The following is a 20,785-nucleotide window of genomic DNA, read 5'->3' on the forward strand; positions in this document are numbered from 1 at the left end:
AACAGCAGTTGGGTGTTCTTAACCGCTGCTCTGTTTTTGAAGCATGAATTTTATGGGTCTAGTTAAGGGAAAACAGGTTCTAATACGAAGATGATCACATCTAACCATAGTGTAGCATGGAGACTGGAGTATGTTTTACAAAAGGTTGAGAGTAGCTCTGTTCAGGCTCCAAACAGCAGGGCTGGGGGTGGGGGGATTGTGGATCTATCTCATCGTGGGGAGCATCCGGGTCTGTGCAGGGCTCCTGGATGGGCCCTTTCTCTGCCGCCAGTGGCCGGACGCGGGAATTGTGGCCACCAACCCGGGGGTGAACCAAGGGCTGACAGCCGGGCCGAGGTCGCCGACCACACCAGGGCCGCGGGGGTGGGCAGAGGCAGCTCTCTCTGAGTCGCTCTGGGCTCAGGCACCAGGGCGTCCCCGACCAATGTCCGGGTGGAGGCCACAACCGCGCCACCCGGAGACCCGAGCGCCCTGCAGAGCACGCGCCATCCGCCCCGTCGGGGCTCCTCCGCTCCACCGGCGCAGCGCAGGGTTCCGGGGGCCCGGCCCCGCCTGGCAGCGGCCCACGCCCAGCTCCGCTACAGGGTTCGGCCAGGGCTCGCCCGGGCTCGGCGGGCAAAAGAGGAAGGAGGGAGGGAGCCGCGGGCGGCGGAAGGGGGAGGAGAGGACCCGGCCCAGTCAGTGCGCACTGGCCGGGCGCTAGAAGTGGGACACGGAGCAGCGGCGCCCGGACCGGTCAGCTTTGCACTGGCCGCCGAGTGAGTCTGTGCGCGGGGCCGCGGGGGTGGCGCGGTGGCGGCGGGCGCGGGGGCTCAGGGCGCAGCTCGGAGGGAGCGGGGCCTCCACCGGCTCATGGCGGCCGGCCTGCCGGAGGGCGGGCCGAGCGCTGCGGGAGCGGACGCTCCGGGTCAGGCTGGGGCCTCGGCCCAGAGAAGGCCTGTGGGGCAACAGGTAGGGGCTGGAGCTGGGCGCTCTCTCAGGATCCGTGGCACAGACGCCCCTTTGTTGGGAGTGGAGGAGTAGCGGACCTTTGGTGCTAGCAGCCCCTGGGGGCCCGCGTGCGTCCTGGGGCCTGAGTGTGGAGGCCGAGGACGAGCGGCGGCGGCCCCTACTGCTGTTGCAGCTACTGCGGCGGCGGCCGCCGCCTCTGCCGCTGCTTCTGTGCCCCTTGTACCCACCCCAGGAGGGAGGTCAGAGCGTCCATGTGCCTAACGGGAAACAGGAAGGAGTACACTCTTAAATGTCTGTCCTGGCCCCAAAGGGCTAACATTCCTATACCGTTATGGGGCGTGTGTGGCCAGCTCTGGGTGGTAACTTGCTAATTACAGGCCCAGAGGTCCTCAAACTAGCTGGCTACCTGCAGGTGGGTGACATTCCTTTTTAGCTTGAGTTTGGGAGTTCCTGTGCCTCAGACACACTCCTGGCATCCAAACCGGATCTTGGGTATGAGTTGCCAGCCTCAGCTGTCAGGGTGTTCTAAGCACTGCGAGGTCTGGAGTGGGCCGGAATTCCGAGAGAACGGAATTAGGGAAGGCCTCCCGCAATTACTTCTGTTTGTGTTAGAGCTGGGGTAGGAAGTCACTTGCCATCCCAGAGCCGAGGTGACTGACTTGTATATGTTTGTTGACTGCGCTTTTGATGGGGCCCTTAAGCGTAAGGATTCTGTTCCTTAGGTCTTGTTTCTGGTCACATAGTGCCTAGTTTCGTGTGTGTGTGTGTGTGTGTGTGTGTGTGTGTGTGTGTGTGTGTGTCTTGTTTCTGGTCACATAGTGCCTAGTTTCGTGTGTGTGTGTGTGTGTGTGTGTGTGTGTGTGTCTTGTTTCTGGTCACATAGTGCCTAGTTTCGTGTGTGTGTGTGTGTGTGTGCGCGCGCGCGCGTATGTGTGTGCGTTTATGTGTGTGTTGCTCCTTGTTGTCTATTGCTGCCTCATACCCCTCTATTCTCACTGGGGTCTCTGGCCCGGTTTCTCTCTGGGAAGAGGGACTTTCCCCCTCTGTCGTTGGCCATAGGCAAACTGACACTATACAGTTCTTTCAGCACCATCCCACTTGCAGCTGCTACTTCAACCTACTGGTCTCTCCAGTCTCTTGGAGGCATACTTTTATACAGTGTTTGTGAAACATCCCAGAGAAGTGGCAGGCCACGTGAAGCCTGAGGCCACAGTTGTCACAGCCTCACCTCCTTACCTTCCCCAGAATCTGACCCATAGCTTTGGCTGTGCTGTAGCCTGAAGCAGTTGACACACCTTTTGACTTCTGTTGCTTCTAGGCGGTGGGGTGTCTAGAAAGAAGTTCATGGCCAGCTACTATTACCCGAAAAGAAAATTTTCAAAAGTCTACTTAGGACTATGTCGCCTTTTCCATGTTTGCTCAGGCTCGAGAGCCTATGAAACTGTCTCTTTCAGTCTATCTGCCGTCCCACTGGGTCTGCGGTTTTCTTGTAGGTTAAGTGTCTACCCTCCCAGCCTTCTGGGTCTGTAAGCACCCATCTCTCACCCCTTTTCACTTGCGTCGGAGGGTCTTTGAGTGGAGGATCAGTCAGAGTTGGAGCCGAGGTTGGAGTCAGGCAAGAACCCTGCTTAAGTTTCGAGTAATATGATGCTTGTGAAATCCATGCTGTACTGGCTCCTCGTCCGCCTGTGTCTCGGAAAGTGGTGCCCGTCTCTGAGGCAGGCACGTGTGAGGAACACATAGATGGACACCATGCCAGATCTCTTCATGTGTGTGGGCGGTATAATTTTTGTGAGTGGAAAAGTTGCAGGTGTAATCAAGTTGCAGGTGTAATCAAGGTGTAATCAGCCCTTAGGGGCTGGATGTCGCCCTCTCTTGTCCTGATTTCTTATTGATGGAATGCTTTGTCTGGTGTGCTGGTGCCAAGTAGCCACGAGGGGCGCAGCAGGGAGCAGACTGGCTCTGTGGAGGTGTGTAAGGCTGACTGGAAACCCCAGTCCCTTCTCCTGTTGAGTTAAAAGTCTTGACTTTGCTGCATCTCGTGGAAATTCAGAACAGCAAAGACGGACACAGCAAGCTTGAAGCCCAGCGTGCAGGCCCCCAGCAGTCTTCACTCTCCAGTGACAGTGGGAGAGCGCTGGGGCTGCTGTCCTGGGGTTGAAATAGGTGTGCTCTTCAGTGATACCCAGTTGGGCTACCCAACCCCCACCCTCTAGCTCCTTACCTTCTTTGTAGGGATAAGGAAGGCACTAGACATTCCTACGCCGCTGGAGCCCAGAGGAGAGGCTCCACCCACTCCCTGGGCCCTTGCTAGCTCTGAGTCTTTAACCCTCAAAAGACTCTATCAAGAAAAATATCCTAGTAATGGAATGGCATGGAGATAGCCCAAGGCTAGGATTACCTGCATGCTTGACTTTAGGTCTCATTGAAGAAAGAGATAGGCACACAGTAGCCAGGAGACAAGGTCAGGTACTGACTGGTCCCTACCTCCTATCTAGTTAACCCAAAGGTAGGAAGGAGGCGGTGGGGTGTCCAGATTGCACCTTCACTTGGCCTTCTCCTTCCTCTAGGGAGAAAGTGTGCTTGCGTGGGCAGTTATATTTAATTCTGTCCTTTGGAGAGGCTTCCACTCTATTTGACAAACTAAATATTTATTCAGGTTGAGGTGGAGGGGAACGGACAGTGCTCTCCATGTTGGGGCCTGGAATGTATAACTGGGATGTGTGTGCCGTGTGTGCAGCTGAAATCCTTTATCATCTATGCTGACCTCTGAGTTCATCCAAAAGAGCAGTGAGCAGGAGTGGGGACAAGAGGGTAAAGTCCTTGAGCTGGAAGGAGTACTGACTGACCTGTGACATGCTGAGAGGGATTTCGCAAGTGCTTCTGTGGAGGGTGGGGGCGGAGCTGGCGAGAGAGCCAACCAAACCTAGGGGCAGCCTAGCTCAGCTGTGAGCTGAGGGTTCCACCTCCTTCAGCAACTCGGTATTTAGTGCCTGGTGCCTCTGCCCACGTTGGTCCACAGGCTGCTGCTCCATTCCTCTCCACCTGAGAGACCACCTTCCTCCTAGTCATAGTCTCTAGGTCAGTCTGCTGTCACCTCTCCTGGTATTTCAGAGGACATCCCTGGCTCTCCTACTCGGCAAGTCTTAGAATTTCCAGGCGTTATGGTGATGATTGACCCTTCAGGAACACCTGAAGGTTGCTTCTCAATCCCGGGGAAGCTGCCAAAGACCATTCCCTGCCTCATCTAGGTTCCAGTGGTCAACGCCACATTGTTTTTTCTGTGGAGGGAAGAAGGGACGTTGGAGACAGCAGCTCTTCCCTGGCTTGAGGATATTGGCTGGTTCCCCTGCAGGCAGCTTCTTATGTTCTGGACAAGTCTTTGTAAGAGATGGGTTATGTCAGGTGTGGTGATGAGTCTGTAATTCCAGCACTTGAGCTGCTGAGGCAGTAGGATCATGAGTTTGAGACCAAGCTGGGGGGCGTAAGTGCCATCTGAAAGAGGAAAGAGGGCGGGCGAATAGGTCAGTTTTACAAAATGTCTTGGTTTGCTGTCTGGATTCTCTGTCCCCAGTCCTGACCTGTACCCTGCCTTACTTTCTTTTTTCCTTCCCTCCCTCCTTCCTTTCTTTTTTTGGTTTTTCAAGACAGGGTTTCTCTGTAGCCCTGGCTGGCCTGGAACTTGCTTTTCTTTGCTGACTCAAATTCTTCCTCACTTCCTTTCTGAGCAGAGGTTGACAGATGATTGTGTGCCCCCCTCCCCCTGTAGACACTGAGTGGCGGGTGTTTGATGTTCACTGTGCTTTGCCTCATTTATTCAGAACTGAGCTATCTTCCTCCCCACTCCTCTTCCCTGAGACAGCTTATGCAGTTCAGCTTGGTCTCAAACTCATGATCCTACTGCCTCAGCAGCTCCAGTGCCAAAATTAGACGCACTGGACATAACCCATTTTACAAACTAAGGGTCTTACTCTGTAGCCCTGACTGTCCTGGAACTTGCTATATGGATCCTCCTGCCTCGGCCTCCTGAGCGCTGGGCTTAAAAAGGCGTGCACCCTTCTGCTCACTCTCTCTGATTAACTTTCCTGATTGTTGACTACAGCTTCTCAGACTGGGTTTTGTTTATCCTCCAGGTTGAGATCCAAAAGATAAGATTGATAAGAAAGGAGTGCTGCTTTTTTTTTCCCCAGGGAATCAGGCCTAAGTGGTATCAGCATCACCGAAAGTTGCATCAAAGTAAATAAATGCTGAACTTGAAAGCCACTAATTTCCTATTACACATGAGGAAACCTCCTCACTTAAGCCAGCCAGTTCATTCCAATGCCATGTAGCCAGAGCAGAGTTCAAGACTAGAGTCACTGTCCCATTCCTTTTGACAACCAGGAGTGCTCATTCCCTCTCTTGCCTGTGGGGTGCTCCACTTGGCCTTACTTTTCCCTTCCACACTTAGGATGCTCCAGACCTTGTATGACTACTTCTGGTGGGAACGACTATGGCTGCCTGTGAACTTAACCTGGGCTGATCTAGAAGACAAAGATGGACGTGTCTATGCCAAAGCCTCAGACCTCTACATCACACTACCCCTGGCCCTGCTCTTTCTCATCATTCGATACTTCTTTGAGCTGTGAGCATGCCTTCAAACCTTCCCTGATTGCCAGCTAACCTATCAGGCTTCATGTTGATCTCTTGGTACTTAGTTCTAAACATTGGTGTTCTGGTCACCCAGGTCCCTACCCATGCTCCCCCTCCCCCAGGGCACCATTGTCTTGCTGAGGGCTCAGCACCCCCAGGCTTTTCCTTCAATGGTTATTTGTTCTCATTCTGCACCCGCCTCCTCGACCGGTCAGTAGTGAACATAGGCAGCTTTGTCAGCTGTGGGCAGCCCAGGAGGCTAGAGAAAAGGTGCTTGCCAGGGAACTTGGGAAACTGAGGCCCAGACTTAAATCTTGCAGTACCTTCTCCATCCCATCTAGGGTTAGGAGGGCCCCAAGGGAGCCAGACACCTCTCTCTCTGTCCCTTACCCAGTTATGTGGCTACACCCCTGGCTGCCCTCCTGAATGTTAAGGAGAAAACCCGACTGCGGGCACCTCCCAATGCCACCTTAGAGCATTTCTACCTGACCGTCGGCAAGCAGCCCAAGCAGGTATGAGCTGTAGATGACTCTGGGAGTTGCTGAGCTTGGGTGGGTCAGAGTTTGAATGCTTGCTTGCTTTGGAAGGTGGGAACTTGGTAGGGGATGGGCCTGACTCAGGTTATTATGGGGAACGGTTAAGTAGAATGAGGGCACTGCTGATGAGGGCTGAATATAATGGTCTCTATGCCTAGGTGGAGGTAGACCTTTTGTCTCGGCAGAGTGGGCTCTCTGGACGCCAGGTAGAACGTTGGTTCCGCCGCCGCCGCAACCAGGACAGGCCCAGTCTTCTCAAGAAGTTCCGAGAAGCCAGGTGGGGGCAGTTGGGGCAAGTGAAGCTGGGTGACACAGTTGTTTTTTTCTTGCTGGGAGGAGAGAGCTGTGGTGTGCAGAAGAGGTGAGGGTATCTTGAGGAGTCTGGAGGCAATGGGAAACTGCTGATTCTTCCACCTTGCTTCCTCTTGCAGCTGGAGATTCACATATTACCTCATTGCCTTTGTTGCTGGCATGGCTGTCACTGTGGATGTGAGTACTGGGAAGTGGGAGCACATTCTTTAAGATGGGGTAAAGCCATAGGATGTGAGTCCTTCTTCCTTTAATCTCTCTCTTTGCAGAAACCCTGGTTCTATGACTTGAGGAAAGTTTGGGAAGGATATCCCATACAGGTATGAGAAAATCCCTTATGTAGGAGTGTACTGTGGTGTACAGTTCCCCCTTAAGGGTTTCACGAATACATGGCAGAGGAAAATCATGAAGACTATCTTGAGGGGCTAGAAGTAATGCGTTGGGAGGTGTGCCCCTTAGGTTTAATTATTCTGGGATTCCCTTACCCCTCTCTCCTCTCCCAGAGTATCATCCCTTCTCAGTATTGGTACTACATGATTGAGCTTGCTTTCTACTGGTCCCTGCTCTTCAGCATTGCCTCCGATGTCAAGCGAAAGGTGGGTAAAGAGGCTGTGCAACTAAGTCTAGGCCAGAAGAGGTCCTGGAGTGAAGAGTCTCCCCTTTGACTTCTTGGGGAGCTGGGCAGAGCTGCTGGGATGTAGGTAACAAAATCTGAGGGAGAGAAGAAGGAACAATGGAACAGGAAAGAGTCCTTTGGAGCCTCTATCTTTTCTGCAGGATTTTAAGGAACAGATCATCCACCATGTGGCCACCATCATTCTCCTCTGCTTCTCCTGGTTTGCCAATTATGTCCGAGCAGGGACCCTCATCATGGCTCTGCATGACTCTTCCGACTACCTGCTGGAGGTTAGGCTTCCTCATAGTAGAGGCCCCAGTGCAGCCCCCCTGCCCCCATCTTCTAGGGGATTGAGAGGGGATTGTCAGTGCTGCTAACCACGTACACATACTAATGTCTAAGGGAGTGAAGAGCCCATGATAACAGATGGACTATTTCTACAGTCTGCCAAGATGTTTAACTACGCAGGATGGAAAAACACCTGCAACAACCTCTTCATTGTCTTCGCCGTCGTTTTCATCATCACTCGACTGGTTATCATGCCCTTCTGGTGAGTAGGTGCTCAGGCTCCTGCCCCTTTCATTACCTCAAGCTTTCGCCCATGGCCATGTTTACGACTTGCACTTAAATCCTTAGGATCCTCCACTGCACAATGATATACCCACTGGAGTTCTACCCTGCCTTCTTTGGCTATTACTTCTTCAATTCCATGATGGTAGTGCTACAGATGCTCCATGTCTTCTGGGCCTACTTCATTGTGCGCATGGCCCACAAGTTCATAACTGGAAAGGTGAGGAAGGCCCACCCTCCTCCTGCAGGTCCCTCACCCTGTTAACGCCCCAATGCCTTGTCATGCCAGCAACTCTCTTTTAAAAAGCATGAGGTTTTGGGGGTTAACTTAGAGACAGCCCTTGGATACTGAAGGATACATAACCCTTTTTGTCCTTTTCACAGCTGGTAGAAGATGAACGCAGTGACAGAGAAGAAACAGAGAGTTCAGAGGGGGAGGAGGCTGCAGCTGGGGCAGGAGCAAAGAGCCGACTCCTAGCTAATGGCCACCCCATCCTCAATAACAACCATCCTAAGAATGACTGAACCGTTGTCCTAGCTGCCTCCCACATCAATACGCGAAGCCAAGAAACTAGCCAAGCTTCCCTGTAGGGGCATTTGAGCTCTGGGGAGAAAGGATATGAGGAGTGGTCTATGTTGACCTCCCTTCTTTTTTCACCCAGTTGCCTTTAAACCAGACTCTAAACAGCCGGTCTCCAGGTAGAAAGGAGGCTTGGCTGTATCCTGTTGAGACGGGACTGTCTGGTCTCATTTCCCTCTCTACCTTCCAAGCTACCCTTTCTCCTGCTAACCCTTCTCAGCTCTAAGGGTTGGAGTCATAACTCACATTCTTCATTCCTAAGAATCTGGAGCTAGCTGTTTGCCTTTGACTCCCTGACTTCAAGCCAGGGTTGTGCCTTACTGTCCCTTTTCTGGGCCTCATTCTGCCAAAGCTGGACCAAGGTTCCACCTTTCTAAGCTCCCTAGCTCAGAGGCCAAAAATGAAAGCTGAGCTACTTTTAACTTTTTCTCTTCCTTAACTACAAGTCAATTAAGTGAAGGAGGGTATACATGCCCTCACCCTACCCCAGGGACCATGGTTCCTAGATCTCACTGCCTCCTATTTCTGGCCTCCCTTTTCCCCTCCCTTCAGCTAAGACAAGCTGGTGTGGAGTAGAAGGGCAACTAGTTCTGTTATTTATTGAACATTTGGGGTTTCAGTTGCAAAGCCAGAACTACAGCTACCTGGCATTTCGGCGAGGGACCATTTCAGACCAAAATGTACTGTTAATTTTTTTTAATTAAAGTATATTAAAGGTTAAATAAAACATGACTGTGTCAGACTATTAAGACTTGAGAAGGGTTATTTTTCTTAGGCTTCCCTCCTGGTCATGGAACTTTTGTTGCTGTTAAAAATTACACAAGGCAAATAAAATCAAGGGGTAAACTAATGATAGTTGCCATTGGGAAATGACATCTCCCTGGAAGGTCAAGATGGGGCTGAGGAGAGAAGACAAACCACAAGCTCTATTTTATCATCTTGTTAGAAGACTTTCAAGAAACCATACAAACCAGATACACGGCGCATGTGAATCATGAACACATACGGGATGAGAAGGACCTCAGGCTGATGCTAGGGTGGTCATCCCACCCTAGTGCCTGCTAGCACCACGCTGGCAACGTCCTGATCTAGGACCCCCACTTTTATCTACTAGGAGCTGGGGAGAAGCCAGATCAGAGACGTGGAGTCAGAAAGACCCAGTTCCTGGGGAAGGGATCCTCAGAGTGAGGAAGAGTCTTCCTCTAGAGAAGCCGCCCTCTGCATTCAATGGCTCCACAGCAGCACAGCAGTTCCTTGCCTTCCACACTGCCCACTTCATAGTTGTAATCCCAAGTGAGTTCTGTTCCAGCCCGGATTCTCCTGATATGGGAAAAAGGTAGAGTTTAGAGGGTAAAAGGTGAAGCCAGATCACAAAGGAAGGTACTCCCCTCACCCCAATTTCCACAGAATGTGCCCCTTCCTCATTATCCCCCTTACTTGCTGGCAAAAAAGGCCACCCAAGGGAAGCGAAGATCATGGGTATCCACAAAAACGTTCTGGACAAACAGGTTGGGGCTGCAACTGTGCTGTAAGTTTAAAGATGACAGTCATTCAACCAGGGAGGCGTCAGATATGTAAACTCTGATCTCTACCCCATTACATACTATAGCAGTGATGTTTTGAGAGAAAGCCACTTTACTCTTTGAGGTCACCTTATAAGCAAAGGTAGGTTTATACAACATCTTTAAAAAGTTAGAAATAGAACCCTCCACCTATAGGTGCTTCAGTCTCACATTGAGGTAGCGGCCTAGGTTGCCTTCAAGTTTGGCATCAATGATGTAGCAAGACTCTTCACCATCATAGAACTGGCGTGTGTTCTTACGAACTGGTGCACTCTCCCCCTTGTCCACGGAAGCCATGTTGGTTGATTTAATGGCAATACCATGGGTTGATTTAAGAGCAAAGCCTCGGGTTGATTTTACTGCCACCTGACGCTTTGTTGGTCCTAGAAAGAAAGAAAAAAAAAAAGGAGTGGTGGTGGTGAGGAATCGTCCACTCCTAACTAGACATTCATTCTACCACCTTCACTTTAAGCTAGGCTGATATCAATGTGTGATCCTCCTGGGCCCCTTTTCTCCCAAGTGCTAGAATCATAGATGTTACCACCATGCCCCATTTCTCCTCATTTTTATTCCAACCATTGCAGTTCAGGGATAGCAAAAAGCTAGCTAAATTCATGTTAAGACCCTAAACCACTAGCCAGGTGTGGTTGGTTGCACACCTTTGATCCCAGCTCTTGGTAGGCGATCTCTTGAATTCAAGGACAACCTGGTCTTGGGGGTGGGGCAGACCATAAGTCACATTGTCTTAGATGAGGTTCCATGTAACTCAGGTGGGTCTCAAACCTACAAGCATGTTGCAGCTTTCCAGATGTTGGACTACAGGTTTGGGCCACCAGGCTGAGATTTTGTATCATACTTTATTTAAAGCACGAGTTATATTGAATTAAGGAGCTGAAGAAAAGCAGGGGTACTGGGAAGAAAGGAAGGGCACATGGCAGCTAACAGTGTAGCAGAGTTGGCAAGGCTGCCCAACTCTTGGGATCTGGATCATTTCCTTCTTTTTTTTTTTTTTTTTGGTTCTTTTTTTTCGGAGCTGGGGACTGAACCCAGGGCCTTGCGCTTCCTAGGCAAGCGCTCTACCACTGAGCTAAATCCCCAACCCCCATTTCCTTCTTTTAAAAATGTTTTTCCTACTTTTCCTGTTCCTTCCTACCACATCCAAACATTTCAGACTACCCGACAAGTTCTTCTTGTCCTCAAAGTCATCGCCATCAGAGCCAGAAGAGATGGTCTGGATGTCATCACTGTCAACTGCTGTGGCTGAAGTCTGACCAGTAGTGGGCTTTCGGCTGGTTCCACTTTCCCCCTCACTTTCTGTGCTGCTGGACAGTGTTAGGATATCCTGGAGAGACAGGGTGTGAGGAAGTGAGAGCAGCTAATGGAAAGGCTGTTTCAAGTTAATGCTTTTACCCAGGACTTGGCAAAAAGGGCTATGGCGATAGACGATTAGATGCTGGAGAACAAAGCACAGCGTCAAAGTCAGAGAAGAGACTTGACAGTCACGCTAGTAAGAACTTGGGGTGGGACTGGTGTGTGCTCCTTTCCATGGACTGAATAAAACAGAAGGCAAGATGAGCCTAAGGTAAGCATAAAAAGGTCACTCACATCAGGGTTTGACTGAGTAGAAGTCACAACTCGCTGGCTCTGGAGCATAGAAATTTTACTAGCTGGTCGGCGAAGCCCTTCAGACTTCATGGGAGGATTGTGTCCATGATTCTGAGAGCCTTCAGTAACTCTATGGGAAGATCAAAGATGGAGAGGGTCAGATTGCTACTGGCTGTTTCTTAGGCTTCTTTTGTGGGCTTAAGAGAAGGAGGCAGACTTAGAAGGATGAAAAAGCAAGAACTTACACTGACATCTTGTTTCGGTCCTCAGGGTCCTGGAAAAGGAACAAGGGAAAAGTTAAATGCTTTCTTGGTCCAAGGTAGATCTCCAAAAACAACATTACCATGACGCACACTAAAGGGGGTGATGTGGGGAAATCACATTGTAACTTGATAACAGTAACAGTCAACAGTATATTCCCCTGGCAAGGGCCTTTAACCTTTCCCAATAATGGGCATCTGAGAACAGCACTGTGAGCAGTGCTTCCTGGACCCAACAGTTTTTACACCTGTAACGGGGAATATTTCAACATCAAAGATACAATTTCTAATAGCAAAATTCAGGTCAACCTGGAGTGAACTGTGACCCTGTCTAAATAAAAAAAACAACAGCAGTAAACTCAATATACTTGGAATCAATTCTTTATTTCTTTGCATTTGAGATGGAGTCTTGGAAGGGGGGAGCCCCCTGTCTCAATCTTCATTTGTACCAATGCTAAAAGGCACTGCTTTTAACATAAATACACATTCCCTGACTCTTGTCGTGTAACACCTCACACTGCCTTGGGAGTCTGCCAGCTAGGATGACCATACCAGATGCAGTTTTATACCACCAGGCCTATGAATTAAAGTAAATTACTTCTACAGGGAAGTAGGACTGCTCTCAAATTTCTTACCTCTTTTTTAGATTGCTTACTGTCTCCTTCATCCTTGAAGCTCAATCCTGAGGTAGAGGCTCTTTCAGCCTCTCCCCGGCCTCCCCCAGCACGGCCATCTCCACCTTCACTAGTCTTAAAGGAGGAACGGCTGTCAGAGTCAGCAAATCCACCTTCACTGACACTATTGCAGCTCAACCATGAGGCCACCTTGTTCTTGGGTGTCTCTTCGGAGGAAGGTGGATTGCAACCCCCTACAGATCCTGAGGGAGTGATAGGGACGTGGGGAGGCCCACGGTCTGGGGCGCGGGAGTCCTTTGAAGTCACCTCAGACAGTTCACTCTCCTTCTGACCCCGAGTCTGCCTCCGGGTTGCATAGCTACGCCACACTGAACTGGTGCTGAAGTCCTCGTCCTTACAGAAGTTGTCATCGGAGCTGTCGTCGTTGGACTCCTCAGGGTCCTCTGAGCCACTGTTGCCATCCTCCTGGTCCTTCATATCCACCCCACTGCTGTCAGAGGAGCTGGGGACGTCACTCTCATATCCTTCCTTGAAGTTCTCCACACTTTCAATGTGGTCCAGATTTGCAAAGTACTCATCACCCATCTCGAGGCCTTCTTTGTCTGCAAAGTCATCTGTCAGGATTTTGCCTGCGAATAAAGAGAATTGAAGGTCTTCATCAGTACTGCACCCACTCGCAGGGTAAAATCTTATGTTATGGGCTTTCATTGGATGCCACCTTCACCTCTGCCATTAAGGCACAGTCACTGCAGCTGTCGCCTTGCCCTTCCCATTTTCTTTTGTTTACCTTGATACTTCCTAACTGTGCTAAAATATCTCTGGGAGAAAATGATATAATTGAATCTAAATGAGGTCTCTCACTGAAAGAAACATCAATCAATAGTCAAGATCTGATCCCCTGGCACCATTTACGAAGCACTTTCCCCTCTCTGGCCTACCTATAGAGGCATATCACTTATCGTGTCCTTTATAGAAAAAGAGACTCCATCTCCTCTTAGTCCCAGATTCAACTGTCAACGCTTCATTCATCAATCCATCCTTTCTTTTTTGTGATGTTAGGGACTGAATGCAGCACTTCCTGAAAACTAAGCATACATTGTTCTCCTGATCTACATTTCCACTCCTCAGTTTTTTTGAGGTACAGTCTAGGTATGTAGCTCAGGTTACCTCCTACTCTCAATTTTCTGCCTTCACCTCTGAATATTTGGATTATAGACATGTGTTGTTACTATGCCCACTCTGCTATGTCCAACTTTCCCCTGACCTTCCATGTCCCAAACCCCATAGGGTAAAAACCCTTCTCTTTATCACTAACCTGCATAAATGCAGACAAAAGAGCCTTTAGCAATGTCATCCAAGCAGCGGATGCCCCAGCCCTTGTTCTGTGTCTTAAACAGCTGTAGTCGAACCTGCAGTCCATGCTGCACCAACCGATTTGTGCACATGTTTGGGTCACATTTGCAGCGCTTGTTACACTCATAAACCCTGGGAGGTCAGAATACAATCAGTGAGTACTCAAATCTGTGACATGTCACGAGCAAAGATCCTGAAGTCAGTAGTGACCTGAGAGTAGATTTATGGGATGATCATATATCCTCTTGGACTCATGGGAAAACAAAGACCAGGAACATAATCCAGAAGGGAAAGTGCTTCACAAAGACGCTCATAGTAACATTGCACACCATGAGTGACAGAGTGCCTAACCCCTGGAGAAAGGATTAGCAAACAATGAAGTGATTCAGACTGTAGATACAAGCTTATAGATTGTTTGAGTTGATACAAGTAAAGGAGCTGGTGAGCCAGCTTAGTGGGTAAAAGCACTTTTCACCAAGACTGATGACCTAAGTTCAACCCCTGGAGGCTACAGGGTTTGAGAAGAGAACCAACTCCTCCAAGTTGTCCTCTGATCTCTACACTCCTGCAATCACCCAATAAATGTAATAAAACCCTGACATCTAGAAACAGATAGATATAGAAGAAAAGCAGAAGCCAGATTACATATACCAAAAGGAAACAGATAAGAAAATACTGATATAATTCTTTTGTTAGCATAAAGCTGGTATTCTTTCAGAAAAATTTTTGTTTACTTTTTTTGAGACAGAGTCTCTCAACATAGCCTGGGCTATCCTGGAATTCACTACATAGACCAGGCTTGCCTAGAACTCAAAGAGCCATTTGTCTCTACCTTCCAAGTGCCTTCCATATTAAAGGCATGTGCCAATATGCTGAGTTTAGTAACATTTATTTAACAAGAGTTGTGTCAAACATTGTGACTACACAAAGAAAAGGTCATAATAATTTTGACCCCATACTTCCAATTCAACAACTAAAGAAAAGACAAATATGGGAGGCAGACGCAGGTGAATCTGAGTTCAATGCCAACCTGGTCAACACACTTGAGTTCTAGCACAGCCAAGGCTACAAAGAAAGATCTTGCCTCAAACTGCAAAAAATGTAATATAAAACAAAAAAGCTCCTAATAAAAAGTACAGATAGTTGCTAGTTGGTGGTGGTACCTTTAACCCCAGCATTCCAGAGGCAGAGGCAGTTGGATCTCTTAGTTCTAGGCTGACAGTCTAAACAGTCAAAGCTACACAGAGAAACCATGAGGGAGGAGGAAGGAAGGTAAAGAGCAAAGATGAATGATGTTGACCTGATCGCCACATGCACTACCCACGACTACACATATCCACCAGGGCAGGGGATGTAGCTTTGCTAGGTAATGTGTATCCTTAGTATGCAAGAATCCCTGAATTATATCCCCAGCACAGCATACACTGGTGATAGTGGTATATTCCTGTAAGCCCAGGATTTGGGGGCAGATGCATGAGTTTCAGAAACTCAAGGTCATCCTTGGTAACACTGAGAGTTCAAGGCCAACCAGAGCCTGTCTCAAAATACAAAAAAAGGGACTGGACAGATGGCTTAGTAATTGGGAGTCACTTGCTGCCATTGCAGAGGACCTGGGTTCAGCACACAGTATTCATAATGGTGGCTTAGAACCATCTGTAAACCCAATTCCAGGGGATCCAAAAGGCTAAGCACAGAATACAGACTTGCATGTATGCAAGACAGACCAAAGTAAGAGTAAATCTAAAACAATGCAACAATAAAATAAAAGTAAAGGTTTATTTATTCCCCTCAACTTTAGAAAGGACTGTTGAGGCTATGTAGCTCAGTGGGAGTGCCCTTGCCAGACATGAAAAGACTTGGGCTTGACTGCTAGCACCACAAAAATAAATAAAACAAAACAAAACCTGAGTAGGATTATTGTGATATACATGGACAAAAATGCTTTAAGAGGACTGAAGTTCAAGCAGTTTTGAGAAACTGAGTAGTATCACATATCAGCACCTCTCTAGGGAACTGCTTTACTGTGTGCGTCCTTAAAAGCCTATTGGGTATAGTGGTGCATGCTTTAATCCCAGCACTACAGTGGGCTCCAGGCCTCACCTAGGGAAAACCTACTGAGAATTAGGGGGCTATTCATGTAAATATATATGTTACCAGCACAGGAGGCTACCATCAGAGTAACTATCCTAAGTATCATTCATTTATTCATTCCTCAAAACTCCTCAGTGGCTACTCTGTAACACTGCACTAGGCAGTGCCGTGATACAATGTGTTCGGAAGAGAGAAAGCCCAGAAAGCTTACACTGTAATATGAGAAAACAAAACAAAACAAACAAAAAGCAAACACACACTTGAGTCAACAAAGTTGTCAGAAATACTTATAAAAAGTACAAATGTGGTGCTGTAAAAGAGAAAAGAGTTAAAACACGGTAAGTACGGGGTTGGGGATTTAGCTCAGTGGTAGAGCGCTTGCCTAGGAAGCGCAAGGCCCTGGGTTCAGTCCCCAGCTCCAAAAAAAAGAAAAAGGAAAAAAAAAAAAAAGAAAAAAACCAAAGTACTGTGTGTATAGTAACTGTATAGAATTTCAGCACCTGAGGTAGACGCAGAAGGATCAAAAATTCAGTCATCATTGGCTATGCAGTCAGATGGAAGATTGCCTAGCAAGGGAGACCATGTCTAATAAACAAAACCAATTCCCAGGGGAAAAGGCCTACTTTTCAAGTACCCAGGGACAGGTTGAAGGCAGGAGACTGAAACTGAGAGATCAAGGTTAAAGCCAGACAAACAAAAGCAGTGGAAGGTGCCAAGAACACATCTCCTGCACAAAAACCCCAGAGGTAGGCTTAAAAAAAAAAAAAAAAAAAAAAAGTGAAATGGATCTAGGAAGTAATGGATATAAACACACTTCAAGCAACTTTAGAGGGAGAGAAGTAGGCTAGCTACAGAGTATAGTGTTTTTCAAGTTAAGGGTTAAAAATGAAATCCATGTGTATTGGGCAACTAATAGTTTTAAATATGTGAGTGGTGGGGCTGGGGATTTAGCTCAGTGGTAGAGCGCTTGCCTAGGAAGCGCAAGGCCCTGGGTTTGGTCCCCAGCTCCGAAAAAAAGAACCAAAAAAAAAAAAAAAAAAAAAAATGTGAGTGGCATATATTTGTACTTATTCAGAAATGTTTTTGCTAAATATGGTGGTGCAGGCTTGTAATTCTAGCACTTGGGAGGCCAAGCTAGGCAGATGGCAAGTTTCAATGATAGCCTGGGCTACAGATGGAGAACCTGTCTCAGAAAAGAACTTAAGTCTTTTTTCTGATTTTTTTAAAAAGAGAGAAGGAAAAGTCTGTTTATGGACTGGATATGTAGTTAAGTGGTAATCTTAAGTTACTTTTCTATTGCTATGAAGAGACACCTCAAACTATAAAAGAAAGTATCTAGCTGGGGAGGTTATATTTTTACAGGTCAATTCTCTACCATCATGTTGTGGGGCCTGGTACTGGAGCAGCAGCTGAGAGTTTACATCAGGCAGAGAGAAAACACTAACTGCAAAGTCATGGGCTTTTAACACCTTAAAACTCACCATCTCTATTGGCATACCTCCTTCATAAGGCCACATCTCCTAATCCTTACCAAACAATTCCACCAAAAATGCAAAGATTGGAACCTGTGGTAAACATTCTTATTCAAAACACAACAGTAATACAAGACTTTGGGTTCTAACCCTAACTTGAAAAAGAGATGGCAAAAGCAAAACTACCCAATAACCAAACATTTCCTATAAACCAGGCTGTTCTGCAACTCGGAGATCGGCCTGCCTCTGCCTCCTGAGTGCTAGGATTAAAGGCCATGCCCAGAGAGATGGCTCAGTGGTTAAAGAGCACTGACTGCTCTTCCAAAGGTCCTGAGTTCAATTCCCAGCAACCACATGGTGACTCACCACCATCTGTAATGTGATCCGATGCCCTCTTCTGTTGTGTCTGAGGACAGCTACAGAGCATTTATATATAATAAATAAATCTTAAAAAAATGTCTCTTTTTGTTTGTTTTGAGATGAGTCTTATATAAACCATGCTGGCCTCATGTTTATATAGCTATATAGTAGCTAAAAATGACTCTGAATTTCTAATTCTTTCTCCCACTTTCTTCTCTACAATGGTGATTTTGGGTCTGACAGATGTACAGCACACACACCTGCAGATCAGTCTTACTGCTACATGAACACTAGGCAAGCAGTGCATTTAAGCTAGACTCTCAGTCTTCCAACCTTTTTTTCTTTTTCTCTCTTTTATTTTTTCATGGTTTTAGTTCTTCTGGAAAGGGTCTCATTTTCGTGTAGCACAGCCTTCCCAGTCCTTAGATCAGCTGCACAGCCAAAGGTGGCTTTGTATTCTTTTTTTTTTAAAGATTTATTCATTTATTATATATAAGTACACTGTAGCTGTCTTCAGACACACCAGAAGAGGGCATCAGATCTCTTTACAGATAGTTGTGAGCCACCATGTGGTTGCTGGGAATTGAACTCAGGACCTCTGGAAGAGCAGTCAGTGCTCTTAACCACTGAGCCATCTCTCCAGCCCCCCAGAGATTTTTCTCATCAAGCTTTCTTCTCTTTTATTTATGTGCAATGATGCTCTGCCTGCATGTATGTCTTTTGCAGGTATTGCATCTCCTGGAACTGGACTTAGAGTTATGTTACTATGTGGGTGCTGGGAATTTAACCTCAGTCCTCTGGAAAAGCAGATAGTGCTCTTAACTACTGAGCCATTTCTCTAGCCTCTAGTCATGTCTGTTTCTCTTTGAGAGAAACAGATTCATTATGTAGCTCTGGCTGGCCTGAAACTCACTGGGTATAGACCAGGATGGCTTTCAACTTCTAAAGATTCTTCAGTCTATACTTTCTGAATCCTGGTATTATAGATTCTCACCCACATTTTTTCTTTTATTAAATTGTGTGTGTGTGTACACTCAACACAAACACAAATGAATACAGGTACCCTGGAAGGAACTCCTGGAACTAGAGGGACAGGGTCTGTAGACCAAGCTGACTTTGAACTCGCAGAGATTGACTTGCCTCTGCATCCAGAGTGCTTTGAGTAAAGATGTTTATAATCACTACCTGACTCTAACTATGTCTATTAATGTCAATATATTTTGGTTTATTATGCTGGGGACTGAACCCAGGATCTTATGCATGATAGGCAAGTGCTCAATCACCAAGCTACACGCCCAAACTAAGCATACCTTTCAGTGTAAAAAGAGCCTTTGATGATGAGAAATGAAGCAATCTTACTTACGCCTGCTTCCTTCTCCCTTCCCTGTGTTAATACGTACACTCAGGGGTTGGGCATATTAGCTGCACTATCTTCCACTCTCACTACAGTTCTTTCCGACCTGTCCTTCTGAGTCTCAGATATTGATGCAAACTCTAAATGTGGCACTCAGGGACTAGCCTTGAACATTCATTTAAATTTATTGTTTCTCTACTGAGGACACCTAGGTCTTTATGTCTAAGCCCTTAACTTTGCTCCAGCAATCTTTTTATCTGTTTTTAACATTCTTAAATATTAAATAGGCTAGTCTCGAACTCACAGAGATCTGTCTCTGCCTCTGGGAATGCTGATTTAAGGGCATGTACACCACCATGCACAGCCTGTTCCAAGAATTTTACCATCTTCTTCACATTTGTTTTGGGCTCCTAATTTAACATGGCTGAAAACAAGGTGAAACAACATCCAGACGCACAGCCTTTGGCTTTCCAACTCAATATGCAGCATCAATAACCAGTTGCTTCCTCAAGTCAAACGTCTGGGAGTTGTCCTTGATTCTACTTCTTTCACCCCACTCACTGTTCCATCTACCACGCTCTGTATGAGACTGCGTATGATGGCGCACACCTTTAATCCCAGCACTCAGGAGGCAGAGTCAGGCAGACCTCTGAGTTTGAGGCTATTCAGATCTACAAAGTGAGTTCCAGGAAACCAGAGCTACACAGAGAAATCCTATCTTGGAAAAATAACAAAAAACAAAAAAAACCCCAACCAACCAACAAACAAGTTCTCTCTCTATAGAGCTGTACTTTCTCATGCACCCAACAGCTCTCATTTATTACTTCATTCTTGGTGCATATTAACCATGCCTCTGTTGGGCTACACACTCAGCCCTATCCTCCTTAATCCCCATTGCCATTTCCATTCTAGTGTAAGGCCTAAGCTCCCATTACTTCTCATATATTCTCTTAAAATTACCAAGTTGGTCTTTGAAATCTTTGAAATTCTGTTTTTCTGATCTAAGACAAATAGCACCCCCCAAAAAGAAAAAAAAATATTAAAAGGCTACTTAAAAACCTACCTACCGGGGTTGGGGATTTAGCTCAGTGGTAGAGCGCTTGCCTAGGAAGCGCAAGGCCCTGGGTTCGGTCCCCAGCTCCGAAAAAAAGAACCCCCCCAAAAAAAAAAAAACCAAAAAAACAAAAATCCTACCTACTTACCTATTTATCACGATTTTGACTCTAACTTTCTTTTCCCCACTCACTGGCCTGGAACAGACCAGGGTGTCCTTTAACTTCCTGCCTCTGTCTCCCAAGTGCTGAGATTACAAGACTACACCACTACCACTGGGCCTGATTCTAACTTTTCATTTTAGGTTAACAAAGCCCTGTAATTCACTCGTCATAATCAGAACATTCAGACATCTATGAAATTAATCTTAGGTATATGAGTGTTTTGTTTGCATGCATGTCTGTGAGCATTTGTGTACCAGATCCCCTGGAACCGGAGTGACAAGTGGCTATGAGCCACCATGTAGGTGCTAGAATCAAACCAAGTCCTCTGCAGGAACAGGTGCTTCACTCTGAACTGCTGAGCACTGCCAATTCCATTTTTGTTTGTTTCTACACAAGGTGTTGCTGCATTGTCTAAGCAGACCTAGAAATCAAGCAATCCTTCTGCATCTGCCTCCTGAGTGCTGGGATTACAAGCATATGCTATCACATCCTTCTAAGATTTCTGCATAAGAAAAAGTAGTGAAAACTCTCTAATTACTCTCATATATTTTTTGAGACAGAATTTTAGTATTATAGCTCAGATGGATCTGAAACTATCTTCCTGTTTCAGCCTCCTGGCAAGTTAGGTTTCCAAAGGTTCTTACAAACAGAAAAACAAGAATGTACTCCTCTGAGGACTTGG

General features: G+C 47.1%; 2 protein-coding genes across 11 annotated transcripts in view; one reads left to right on the plus strand and one right to left on the minus strand.

The window, feature by feature from the left end:
- The first annotated feature begins 664 nt into the window (after positions 1 to 664).
- Cers2 (ceramide synthase 2) lies at positions 665 to 8,943 on the plus strand. Of its 5 annotated transcripts, none has more exons than NM_001033700.2 (11): positions 665 to 758; positions 5,402 to 5,575; positions 5,978 to 6,095; positions 6,278 to 6,396; positions 6,551 to 6,608; positions 6,698 to 6,748; positions 6,932 to 7,024; positions 7,206 to 7,334; positions 7,488 to 7,594; positions 7,681 to 7,834; positions 7,999 to 8,923. In NM_001033700.2, the coding sequence occupies exons 2-11, from the start codon at positions 5,403 to 5,405 to the stop codon at positions 8,137 to 8,139; spliced, it is 1,143 nt and encodes a 380-aa protein (NP_001028872.2). In that variant the 5' UTR covers positions 665 to 758; position 5,402; the 3' UTR covers positions 8,140 to 8,923. The 5 variants fall into 5 exon arrangements, with proteins under 5 accessions (NP_001028872.2, XP_006232950.1, XP_038958283.1 ...); XM_006232888.4 differs by lacking the exon at positions 665 to 758 and adding an exon at positions 810 to 951 and having other exon boundaries at positions 7,999 to 8,943; XM_039102355.2 differs by lacking the exon at positions 665 to 758 and adding an exon at positions 1,054 to 1,363 and having other exon boundaries at positions 7,999 to 8,943.
- Positions 8,876 to 20,785, minus strand: part of Setdb1 (SET domain bifurcated histone lysine methyltransferase 1) — a 31,363-nt gene continuing 19,453 nt past the window's right edge. For all 6 annotated transcript variants that reach the window (XM_006232913.4, NM_001271175.1, XM_006232914.3 and 3 more), the window contains 8 exons: positions 13,572 to 13,741; positions 12,257 to 12,885; positions 11,607 to 11,635; positions 11,362 to 11,491; positions 10,933 to 11,098; positions 9,928 to 10,139; positions 9,632 to 9,720; positions 8,876 to 9,514 (listed from right to left, as the gene is read on the minus strand). In XM_006232913.4, coding sequence (XP_006232975.1) covers positions 9,397 to 9,514; positions 9,632 to 9,720; positions 9,928 to 10,139; positions 10,933 to 11,098; positions 11,362 to 11,491; positions 11,607 to 11,635; positions 12,257 to 12,885; positions 13,572 to 13,741 — 1,543 coding nt within the window. In that variant the 3' untranslated portion in view covers positions 8,876 to 9,396. The remainder of the gene's footprint in view (positions 9,515 to 9,631; positions 9,721 to 9,927; positions 10,140 to 10,932; positions 11,099 to 11,361; positions 11,492 to 11,606; positions 11,636 to 12,256; positions 12,886 to 13,571; positions 13,742 to 20,785) is intronic.

Source organism: Rattus norvegicus, chromosome 2 (genome assembly GCF_036323735.1).
Source record: "Rattus norvegicus strain BN/NHsdMcwi chromosome 2, GRCr8, whole genome shotgun sequence".
NCBI classification, from domain to species: Eukaryota; Metazoa; Chordata; class Mammalia; order Rodentia; family Muridae; genus Rattus; species Rattus norvegicus.

Bases quoted from the DNA above. Each gene is read 5' to 3' on its own strand.
- Cers2 (NM_001033700.2), top strand. From the start codon at position 5,403: ATGCTCCAGACCTTGTATGACTACTTCTGGTGGGAACGACTATGGCTG. The intron at 6,609-6,697 runs GTGAGTACTGGG...CTCTCTTTGCAG, and splicing joins GCATGGCTGTCACTGTGGAT to AAACCCTGGTTCTATGACTT. The intron at 7,595-7,680 runs GTGAGTAGGTGC...TTAAATCCTTAG, and splicing joins CTGGTTATCATGCCCTTCTG to GATCCTCCACTGCACAATGA.